This window comes from Lipophrys pholis (genome assembly GCF_963383615.2).
Source record: "Lipophrys pholis genome assembly, chromosome: 9".
Classification (NCBI taxonomy): domain Eukaryota; kingdom Metazoa; phylum Chordata; class Actinopteri; order Blenniiformes; family Blenniidae; genus Lipophrys; species Lipophrys pholis.
The window spans coordinates 14,345,442-14,357,402 of NC_137639.1; the positions used below are offsets into that span (position 1 = coordinate 14,345,442).

Sequence of the window (11,961 nt, forward strand, 5' to 3'; positions counted from 1 at the left end):
GAACTCTGGGTCAGGTCAAGCTCACACGTTATTGATTCTGTTTACTGGTACCTAAGTCCACAAACAGATGTTGTATTTTATCAGAATATAGTCAAGTTTTATGTCCTGCATTATCTTTGATTTATGACCATTTATTTCTAACATAGAGGGTAAAAATGAAGTGATAATTACTCAGATATTGACTATCTTTACAAGTTCCACACATTCTTTCAAGCGTAGCCTATTTGTGCTTTGTCCCTCAATGTTTTTTTTTCTCCCTAAACAAATGCAAACAGGTGTGGCGGTGTCACGCCACAGAGGCTTTTATACACCAGGTAGTCTACTTTAAATGGATCTTGTTTCTATCACAATACCACAGTCATGGGGGGGGGGGGGGGGGGTAGTTTACAGGATGACCACACGCCTGAAATAATTTACCCCTAAAACAGAAAGAACCTATTCTGTATACTCCCATATTTGCCCACTTTACTGCTTGTGTCTGCAGTTTATGGGGTGAAAGTCCAAAAATATGTCATCTGTACGGTTGTGTGTAAATGCACAAACCACTCATTTGGACTAAATTATAGTCTGCGGCTGCTCCAGAAATGCACAAACCTTCACATGAAGCATGACGTTTGTGTTTCAGGTGTTGCTTATGTCGGCACTATATTATATTTGTCTGGTGTGTTAGGCGTGAAATTGCCCAATGTGACTGCATCCCAGGGGAACCCTTGTTTCCATTTAATGTATAAGAGAACAGATTTGCATACTGTAAGTCTGACATGCTTTGAACCGTTGAGTAGCATGTGGTTACTATTTATTACCGCATAATGAAAGCGTTCGTTCATGCCGTTACAATGGCTGCTTTTCCAGTTTTTTAAAGGATCATCTCATTTGCAGATGCTTCCAGGGCTGCTGAACTGAACACATCACAGCTTTCTCTCGAGCTTCTAACCAGTCTGTGCATCTGCTGCTCAGTCGCTGGCCTCGTTAATTGTTACGTCTATGGAGAACAACTTTCCTGTCAATCATCCCCACAGTGGCAGTTTTGTTCCCGGGCCTCTGCCCTCCCCTCCGACACTTTCCCGTCAGAACCCCTCAGTCTGAGGAACAGAGGACAAAGAGATGACGGATGGGTGAAGGTCCCTCACAGGGAAGTACAGTATAGAAGGTGTGTGTAGTAAAGAGTGACAATGAGCACATTGAGGCCGACACAATGCAGTGCTTCGGCCAGCGGCCTGTGAGAGTGGCCGAGCATCAGGCCAGCACAGTCCCTTACTGCAGTCAGCCATCAGCCCAACTGAGCCCGTGGTAATCGCACAAGTCCCCAACAACATGCCCATTGACTGGAACCCAATAAAATAAGCGAGGAAACCAAGGCAGAGGAGAAAGAGCAGGACACGTGGACCAAACGGGAACAGAGCATGCAATGAATAAGAGCAGCATTCAAAAATGTGACATTTGAATAAGCATTCAAATTGATGTTTCAAAGGCAAGGTTGAAGAAGAAAAACAAAACAAAAAAGGAAATATAGTAAGCCATTGGAGGAGGAGACAATCCGCTTTTCTTTCTGGCTCATGTCATCATCTGGCTGCTGCGAGTCCCACCAGGCTACCACTTGTTGCTGGCCTGTATGGATTCAGCTTCCCTCTGCCTGCCTTCTGATCAGTAGCCCAGCCATCCTCTCTTTCTGTGTGCCGGCTCGTCGCTGTGCGAGTGTGTTTATTTTAGAGTGTGTGACTCACACTTCCTGTGCACTGCCAGTGAAGCAAAGCTCTATGGAACAGCAGGGCCTCCGTTCATTCTCAATTCTCCCTCTCTCTCCCTCTCTCTCTCTCTCTCTCGCTCACTCTCTCTCTCGCTCTCTCGTTGTACGGCTGATAGGCCCATCCCGGGGTCTGCGTAATGCGGGGGCTTGCTTGAATGGATGCCACTGTGGAATTCATTTACAGATGCAGCACGGTGTCACACAGATTTGCGTAAACAAGACGTGGCGCCCCAAAACTCATGTGGCTTCTCGCATACAAAGCAGGCCGATGTGTTTTTCCTTCACCCATTGCTACATTAGGAAAAACCTTGTTGATAAGAAGGTGATAAGTGCGAGGACTCGCCTCCCGGATTCTGTGTTGTGGGGGAAAACCCCACGTAGGACCTGTTTGTAATCCTGCCTGTCGGCGCTGTGCCACGGCTGCCAGATGAGTTTGAGCTAAAGCAGCAGCAGCAGCAGCAGCAGCAGCCCATCCTGTCCTGATTGTGTATGATTTTGGGTTCACAGACCCGCCTCATCCTGCACTTTTGGTTACTTTGGCAATAAAATCATTAATAATTTCACTGCGGTCTTGGAGATGATGTGATTTGTCAGAGATGCTGCTGGAGTTACAGGCATTTGTACAGTCGAAATAATCGAGTGTCTCCCTCTCCCCGTTTCACCATCACTCCATTTTTGCCTCACCCCAGCTTCTCTTTCTTTCTTTCTCTCTCTCTCTCCCTCCCTCTCTCTCTCTCCCTCCCTCTCTCTCTCTCTCTCTCTCTCTCTCTCTCTCTCTCTCTCTCTCTCTGCAACACACCCACTCAAACAGTCATATCCGCTCTCACTCTCTGGCTCTCCCTGCTTGTCTCACAGTGCCTGTGAAGCGTCTCCGAGGGGGAAGACCAGACTGCTCTGTCAGGTAATCTAAACTCTGTCTGCTTCTCTCTCTCTCCTTCTCTGCACCAGTCCGACTGTTCCTCTGTCTGTCTTCACCTCTCACTTTAATCCCTCTCACTCTCTCTCTCTCTCTCTCTCTCTCTCTCTCTCCTCAGTCAGTCCTCTCATGTCTTCTCCTCATCAATAAAACTTAAGCTGTCAGGGAAGGCAAATGAGATGTCTAGATGTTGCAGCTGTGGTGTTTGATACACTATGTAGTACTTCTTGTACATTTAAATATGTAATCGCTACATAATCTAGGAACATCAGAGGAGTGTGACTGAGTTTCAAGAGTTTATCTCGTCTGTGAAAACTCGTATTAACAGGTTTTGAGTGACGCACCTGAGATGGGAGGTCATGCCAACAGGTGTCACATGTCCATATCGACATCATGACACTGATGAGAAGACAGACTTTTTGTTTGGCTCAGAGTGATAAGAGTATAAATAAAAAGTATTATGTATCTGTACAAGAAGAGAGCTTCCTCCTTTTTTGATATTACCTGATATTTTTGTGTGTGGTTAAAAAAAAACAAAAAACTGGTTGATTTCTTTCTTTTATTCTATTGGACGATTGAACAGATGAAGAAGTAAGAAACTCCCTTCGTTAGAGGTAAACGGTTTTGAGGCAAATTCTGAGCTGCAATTGAATCTGTCAAACTAAGTGCCTCAGAAAAGGATCGTTTCCATTCAAGAAAGCACCGAGCCGCAAATACCACAATGGAAAGTCTGCTAATGTGCAATTGACTTTGAGTTGTGGTCAGTTTCTTTTTTCAAACAGTTGATTCTGTCATGAAAAGTATCAGATTTTTTTTGCTGCCAGGGATATTATTAAAACTCCCAAGTGCAGTCCTCTCCTGCCGTGGAGGTGTGCATTACTCAGCTTCGCTCTGGCGTGTTTGATTTAAAGACCGGTATTGACCTGCAGTTCACCGGCTTGTGTTTAATCAAAATGAACACTGCGACAGTTGTGAACTGCCAGTCTTATCAAAGCCCCGTGAAATCGCTCCTGCCTCAGAGGTACCGAGATCCCAAAGCGACCCACACAGAGCCGAGAGGGAATGAGCGAGGACTCTGGTATGTGGTGTTTGGTCAGACGGCGTCCTCCTTACTGACAGCAGTGGTATCCCCGAGTGAGTGTGAGTCTCTGAGGTTTCCTGCTCTTTCTGCCGTCTGGTTCTCTCATCGCTCTCTTATTCCTCATAGTTACAATCAAAGAAGTCTGTTCCTCTCTACACTTCTGTGATGAGTTGGTGTTGCTGTCAAGGATTTCCAGCCAAAGCTTGATTGACACCTCTGTGTTTCTGTGGTGGCGGCGGCAGGACGAGGACCGGGATTTAATTTTCCATTTATTGTACATTTTGGGAATGCTGCAGAGGCTCCTGTGCGGTGTGAAACGTTAAAGTGCGCCGTCGAGATTTCAAGCTCTTTCAGTCGTTGGAGCACTCTAACTTCAGCCCGCCGCCACTCGAACGAGGGAGTTGGATGCTAAGGGTCTTACCAGCTTGTCAATGCATGCAGAGGCCAAGCAACTCCACTCCGCACTTCCTGCTGCCAGTGTGCGTCTGTAGTCGGAGAGGATGCTGGGAGATAAATTTAGACCTCCAGCTCCTTCTCCATCTGCCGTTGCTCAGAGTAGGTTGGTTTCCATGGGAACCTGCACCAGGCTGCCGCCAGGAAGAAAAAAAAAAATGAGAGAGGGAGATGTGTGTGTGTGTGTGTGTGTGTGTGTTTGGGGTGACAGCAGATTTTTGTTTTTAAGGCACTTAAGAGGGGTTTATCTGTTCTCAAGGCACAAGATTATTTAATTTTTGGCCCATATTTTTATCCTTCATCACTTCTGAGTATTGATGAGGAAAATTAACATACACTCTGCCCGCCACTGTCCTCCTATGAATGAGAAAGAACTATTTACTATGACATTGGAACAAATCTCCAGCGCTGCTTATTGATTCCAGGGAGCTTTCAATGTTTGTTTTTGTGGGATTTACAGTGAGGAGTGCTGGACCTGTTAGACAGAGCAGAGCTGATGGCAGGGGACAGCGTGTGTGTGTGCGTGTAGATGTGTGTGTGAAGGTGTGTGTGAGGATGTGTGAGTTCTGCCATGCGTCAGGGCTCCCTCGGGTACCTGCATCAATGCCCGTTTCTGCTGACAAAGCCCCTTTTGCATGTACACACATTCGGCAGACGCTCCTCACTCATTCTGTCTCCTCTCGTCTCTGTGGACCCGTCGTTAATCACATTTTAGGCGCAGAAACTAGTCCACACAACAAATCGCTGAATTGAGTGAGACTGACTTGTAAAACGACGTTGCAGAAGAGACGAAAGGTGGATTGATTTGAACACATTGCCTGCCACACTTATGTGTGTGTTGTGGTTTCGATTTGGTGCCACAAACAAAACAATACAGTGCTGTATATAGCAGCTGGAACTGTGGCTTTTTCCTCTTACCTCTGTTCTAAAAATAGAGTGAACGGCCTTCGCTTCACTGTCATCAGTAAGATTGGACTAATTTAATATTTACAAGAGGTGGTAGTGTTTAGTTTTTCTTTTTTTCTTCTTTCTTTTTTTTTTTTATAGGGAACAGATCTGTTTCAAGGGAAACCCCTTGCCATACTGCAGGGATATCAGCTGAGGAAAACCATTGTAGGTCACTCCAGGGCACCGCTGCTGACAGGCTGGTCAAATCTGTCAGTGTATTTGAGGCTGCTGCATATCAGGAGTTTTCGTCTGGGGAGAGCAGAGCTTTACATAGTGTGTGTGCTGTGGGCTTTAGGGCATGTGTGTGTGTATGCGTGCGCGCGCGCGTGTCTGTATTTTGCTTGAATGTAGGCTGGACTCTGGCATTCCTTTCCCTCATCTTCCTGGCAAACCCCTGACTGTGTGTGTTTCCCCACTCAGACCTGGCAGTCTAGACTGCCATGAATAATGTACGCAGTGCTGTTCCCAAGCTTAAAACCTTCTAATTGCCCTGTTAAAGGGCTGCATCAACAGCTATGGTTGAGATCATTAAACCTGCTCTCTGATAACCAACTACACGAATAAAGACATTTATTTGAGTAGGGGTTAAGGTACACAATTTGTCTTGCTCTTTGTGGCTCCCTCCTGCTCAGTCATTCTAATTTCTATGCACAGCATCATCCTACAACACATCCAGGCCCACATATTATTTACCCATCTTCTGGCCCTCTACTGCTCGTCCCCTTACACTCATATAATTTGCAACACTCCTTTTTCTAAACTCATTTCATCAATCAACTGTCTTTGTTGTCATCTTTGTATTCCTTCTTGAGGTGAGTGGGTAAATTGTCCCATTTCATAATCACCAAGGTACGATTTTTTGAAGGGGTGTGTAGGATCTGCGTCCTCTTGTTGTTAAACACTCAATGGCTACTTTATTTCTTACACCTTGCTAGAACTAGATTGGACTCTTTTGCCTTTAGAGAGGATTTGTGGCATAGATTCAACAAGGTGCTAGAAACATTCCTCAGACGTTATACTTCATATCGACATGATTGAATCACGCAGTTGCTGAGCATCCATAATGCCAAAGTCCCAGTCCTTCATATCCCAAAGGAGCTCTGTTGCATTGAGATCTGCTGACTGGAGACAATTGGAGTACTTTAAACCTATTGTCATGCTGAAAAAAAGTCGTTTGAGAAGATTTGAGGTTTTGACACGGTGTGTTATCCCGCTGAAAAGTAGTCATTGGAAGATACACTGGTTATAAAGGGATGACCAAGGTCAGCAACAATACTCATGCAGGCTGGGATGTTTTCAACGATACTCAATTGACAATAAGTGTTCCAAAGTGCGCCCACAAAATATCCTCAATCAGCAGACTGAACCATTGAAACAAGGCCGGAGGAATCTATGCTTTCATGTTGCGTACCCACCATCGGAATGTGGCAACAGAAATCGAGACTCATCAAACCAAACAATGTTAATCCAATCGTATTTTTCTCTATATTGCCCAACCTCGGTGAGCCCGTTTAAACTGTAGTCTTGGGTTCATGTTGTTAGGTGGTATCCAGTGTGATCATCTTCTGCTGTAGCCCATCAGCTTCAAGGTTCAATGTGTTGTGTGGCCGGAGATGGTCTTCTGCTTACCGGGGTTGTAACATGTGAGTTACCGTTCCCTTCCTTTTATCACAAACAAGTCTGACCAGTCTCCGGTGAACTCCCCCATCAACAAGTAATTTTGGCCCTCAGAACTATGCTTCACTGGATATTTTCTCTTTTTCAGAGAATTCTTGGTAAACCCTATAGATGGTCGTGTTAGATAATCCCATAATCTCATTCCTTCTCAACTTCTACATGTTGCCCTGAAAACCCATGTTTGTTTCCGGATCAACATCTTTAGAAAACTAGAGAAAGAAAAGTTCCCTGGTCCAACAGCAGATAGGAAAGAGAATGTACACGTACATTTCAGTTGTGTAGTTTCAGTTTGTTATGCTGCGTAATTGCAGTGTTTTCCTGGAAATCTGCTATAATCAAAGTACTCGACTGCTTAGAGAAACATACTGGACAGATGATCGGCTGTTAGCAGATGTGGGGAAACGTGGAGACGGAGCCGAGAATCCATCAAGTAGTTTCCAAGGGGAAGAGTGATTGTCTCTGTTTTCCTTCCTCCGTAAACGGCCTCTAATGAAGGCTGACTGTGCTGTGTTGTTGTTTTATAGACATATGGAGAGCTTAACGGTGGATCTCATTAAAAAAAATATGTCATTACGACATTGCCACCCCTGGCACCCCAAGCTACAGTTTTCTACCGGATCTGTTTATTCCGCCATTAAATGACTGATTCAGTCTTTTCTCTTTCCCCCACTTCATGTCACTTTTTTTTATTTCTACCTCATTTACATGTCTCTAATACTATTTATAAAAAGTCCTAACATTTTTTTTTTTGTCTTTCATCTTCTTCGGTTCATTTTTTGAATTTGCAATGCAAACCCTCAGAGCAGACGCACGCTCTCTGCATCGTCTACAGCTGTGGACTTGAACAACAAAGGAGTCCTCCCTCGGTGAACACTTATCTTTGGAGTATTAATATTGTTGTCGTACGTGGTGAATGGTCCTCTGGATGAACCAGTGTCGGCCCTGTCAGCACTTGGGAATGGCTGCTTAGGACGAGTGCTTTGATTGGCTCCATCTATTCCCAGAATGCATTTTCATTGGCTGCGTAGCAAGAATCCCATTTCTTGAGATGAGACGGAGAGTAAGATTTGTAGTAAGTGGGAAATATTACACAGCATACATCTTGATAAAGGATGACACTTCACCATAGCCGTGTCTCTGAGACTTTGTGAACTAGGCTGCTCCTAAACTGAAATTTTCTAGTATTGCAGAAGAGAGAAATATTGGGATTTATCCACCTTGATAAAGGTACAGCTGGATGCTTTGCTAGATTCTGTATAAGGCTACATCTCTACATCTCCTGCCTCAGCTCCTCATGAATACTGCACTCTGGTGGCAGTACAGCATGAGGAGTGTAGGCTGAAAACCAGCTACTGTCAAGTACTTTGATCCACTAAAAAAAATAAAAATAAAATAAAAAAGCCTCCTCCATTTACTGTTTTTAGCTTTAATGCCAGATCAGATATGCATAGGATATATTTCCAACTTTTGTTCTGACTCTTTGCCCTGACACTGTGGTCTCCTCTATTGGGGCTTGGACTATGAATGCTGCAGGTTGGCGCTGAGCCGCTCTGACTCCTGCAGAGTTGGCCAGTCATCAGTCATGTATAATTCCAATATGCCTGTTGAGAGAGCAAGTCTCAATTTGAAAAAGTTTTACATTTTGTTTACATTCTAAGGTGATTCACTAGTGTTTGCACAGTATGTGGTTATTATACCGGAGGACCTTTTTTTTCTATTATGGATTAGAAAATGTTACAATAATAAAACATTGTGAGCTGACATGTTCATATATACTTACAATAACGGTGCCAATGCACTCCAAAAGTTACTGTCTGTTATCTAATAAAAAGTTCCTATCAGGACACATCACAGCAAGCACTTGTTTGAAGCAATTACCTGGCACCCCACTTAATATAACACACAGAAATATATCTTTATTTGTCATAATGTGATATGTGGAGGCAATTTTTCAGAGGGAGTTTGATAATAAGCTGCAAATGATTTTTGGCTCACTCCTACCAACATAACTCTCTTGGCTTTGGGACACTGTTAGTTTGCCAAGGAACTTAAGTCATCTTTACAAGGTCCACATCAATTTATGTATTAAGTATGCATTAATGATCTATGGTCTCTTGTTTTTTATATTGGCCACTATTTGTTAAGGTGGTTTTGTAAAAAACAAAAGACAGCAACTACAAAATGGTTATCTTTTTGTCATTTGCAATAGCAGTTTGATAGCTATTTTTTTAATACCTGGTAAATGGAATCTTTCCAAATTTGTGACTAAATGCTTCTCTTTTTTTTTCTTCTCTAGACTCATTCTGAAGCTGAACGACTTACACTCTCAACAAGCAACAAGGAGCAAGGAGATGCCGAGAAGACCTTAGGAGGGCTGTTAGAATGGCTGAGGCCCGACAGGAGCAGAGCAGCTTTGTACACAGAGATGGCCCATGTTTACCTGTATCCATACAGCTCCAGGGCACTTTTTAATGATGCCTCATTTGGTCCTCTTGAATAACTTTTGGCCCAAACTGAAAAAGGTCACTCATTTTGATTTGCAACTCAGTCTGTCAATGTTCCTCTGCCTCTGACCTCTCCGCTGCCATGCGGTTAAACCAATGAGGCTCCAAGAGCCCTTCGTTACACATCTGTGAGGCCTCCTCCCACTCTATGGAGGCTGAGCCTAGCCATTCGGCTGATGGGGATCGCTCAGGAAGGCAAGAGCAGCAGCATGTGACAGCTGAATCTTCATTGGGATCTTGTCCACCTCAGCAGCCCCAGCAGCCTCCAAATCCTCGGCCCGTACACAGAGCCTTGGGGCGCTTACAAAATCGCCAACCCAGACGCACTGACCTTCTGCTTCGGTTGCAGCAGCAGCAAGCGGTAGCATGGCAGCACTCAGACACCCAGGGTCCCTCGGGAGGCAGCTTTTTCTCTATGGCCTCACAATCAACTTCACCTCTCCCCTCTACGTCCTCCACCCAGGGTGAGGGTCATGGGGTCCCATCTCAGTCCAGCCAAGAGAGCCAAGAAGTGGTGAGCTCACCCAGAAAGGGTGAAAAGAAACCACAAAAACCAGGAAAATATGTGTGCACTTTCTGTGGCCGTCCATGTGCCAAGCCAAGCGTTCTTCAGAAACATATACGCTCCCACACGGGAGAAAGACCCTACCCCTGTGCCCCTTGTGGCTTTTCTTTCAAGACCAAGAGCAACCTGTACAAGCACCGTAAGTCCCATGCTCATCGCATCAAAGCAGGCCTGGCGTCCAGTCGTGATGAGCCCAGTTTGAGTGGACCAGAGTCCAGTGTTGTTGGGGAAGATCCTGAGGAACAGACAGAGGGAGAAAGCACCGAGTCTGAAGAAGAGACTGGCCAACACAGAAAATCCTCCTCTAAGGAAATGCTTCTCCAACAGAGAAAAGGAGCAAAGGAGCGGCTTGGAGGGTCAGAGGACAGCCAGAGGCCGGAAGACTCCCAGGCTGTCAAGCAAAGACTGGCACTGAGACTTAGTGAAAGAAAGCGTGGCCCCATGGCTTCTCCTGATGACCCACCTTCCTCCCTTTCCACCTCATCTTCTTCTTCTCTAGGCCCTGGTAGTAAGGGGAGCACAGAGTCTGGCTACTTCTCTGGATCAGGCAGCACTGACCTGTCCCAAGTTAGCCCCCCCAGTTCCAGTGCCAAAACCTACGCAGAAATTATTCTCGGAAAATACGGAAGGCTGGGAGGGCAGCAGCGCAGTCCGCACCAACAGCAGCCTCATTCTTCACATTCCTCATCCTCAGGAACAGAGGATAAGAGCATTCCTTTTGCTGTACCCAAAACTCAAGTCATAGAGCACATTACCAAGCTCATTACCATCAACGAAGCAGTAGTCGACACCAGTGAAATTGACAGTGTTAAGCCTCGACGCACGTCCCTCTCCAGGAAAAGCAGCATGGAGTTGCCCAAATTCGCAACCCCTAAGGATCCCTACACATTTGATACTAAAGGAGAATCTGCAGGCCCCAGTAGTTTGTGGCAGCTTCAGAGTCCTGAGTTAGATCCTCAAAGTACACAGGAGCTGTCCGCAGTGCCTCTTCTCAGAAGCCATTCTATGCCATCATCTACCAGCCAAGAAGAGCCCCTTGCCCAAGGTACTATGTCTCCCAGAGGTTTCCGCCTCTGCCAGTCATTTGATGAGCAGCAGGCTGTGGTGGCAGAGATGAGAGTTGGCCATGCCCAGCGTATGCTCAGGCGCCAGCCCGCAATAGAAGTTCCTTTGGGAACCGAGATGTTAGAGGACACCAGTCTCACCTCCTCTTCAGCCACACACACTGAACTAGCCAGGCAGCCCGTTCAACAACAAATGCATATGATTCCCAGTATATTTGAATGTGGAACATGTGGGGTCCACTTTGAAAACACTGAAGGCCAGGAAGCCCACAGAAGCATCTGCCGAAGACAGGAACAAGAGAGTGGCAATACAAGTAAAACCACCCGGGAAGATCGTCCCCTGATGATGCACTATAAATTTCGAGCACTCGCGATGGCTGTGAGGAAGCGAAGGAAAGAGGAAAGCCTGGAGGAAGATCCTCCCAGTCCTGGATCTATAGCTACATCAGGCAGCTTTGCAAGCCTCAGTTCAGTGACAAGCAGGCAAGAGCACAGCCAGACCCTTTCAGGTTTGTTTATATATATATATCACTGTTCTTTGATGTCTTATGTGTATGTAACCTTTCTTTTTGTGTGTGTGTATATATATATATATATATATATATATATATATATGACTGATTGCCATCTTAGGAAGTTTTATATGTATATAATATAATGTGAGCTGATATCTTTTTTTGTGCTGTTTGTCAGGTGTTTCTTCACAGACTGAGCCAACTCAACAGCAGCAGCAGGAGAGGAAAGGTGTGTCTGTCATCCAACATACTAGCTCTTTTGAGAAACAGGAGAGTATATCTATGGAAAGTCAAGAATCGGACCTCGGAGAGAGTCAGCAAACACAACAACCCCAGCCAAAACCATCACCCTCGACATCTCGCCTCATTCGCCAGCCAAACATCCAAGTGCCAGAGATCCTTGTTACTGTGGAGCCTGACGCTGATATGCCATCTGTGTCACCCCCAGTGACGGCATCCTTATCCAAGGTACATGATTATTTAAAAGACTA

General features: G+C 45.3%; 1 protein-coding gene across 2 annotated transcripts in view; it reads left to right on the forward strand.

The window, feature by feature from the left end:
* hivep3b (HIVEP zinc finger 3b) overlaps window positions 1-11,961 on the forward strand; it is a 38,511-nt gene that overhangs the window by 16,611 nt on the left and 9,939 nt on the right. The window contains exons 2-4 of one of the 2 annotated variants that reach the window (XM_080471582.1): window positions 2,603-2,648; window positions 9,119-11,464; window positions 11,649-11,938. In XM_080471582.1, coding sequence (XP_080327708.1) covers window positions 9,475-11,464; window positions 11,649-11,938 — 2,280 coding nt within the window. In that variant the 5' untranslated portion in view covers window positions 2,603-2,648; window positions 9,119-9,474. The remainder of the gene's footprint in view (window positions 1-2,602; window positions 2,649-9,118; window positions 11,465-11,648; window positions 11,939-11,961) is intronic. The other variant, XM_080471583.1, reaches the window with a different exon arrangement.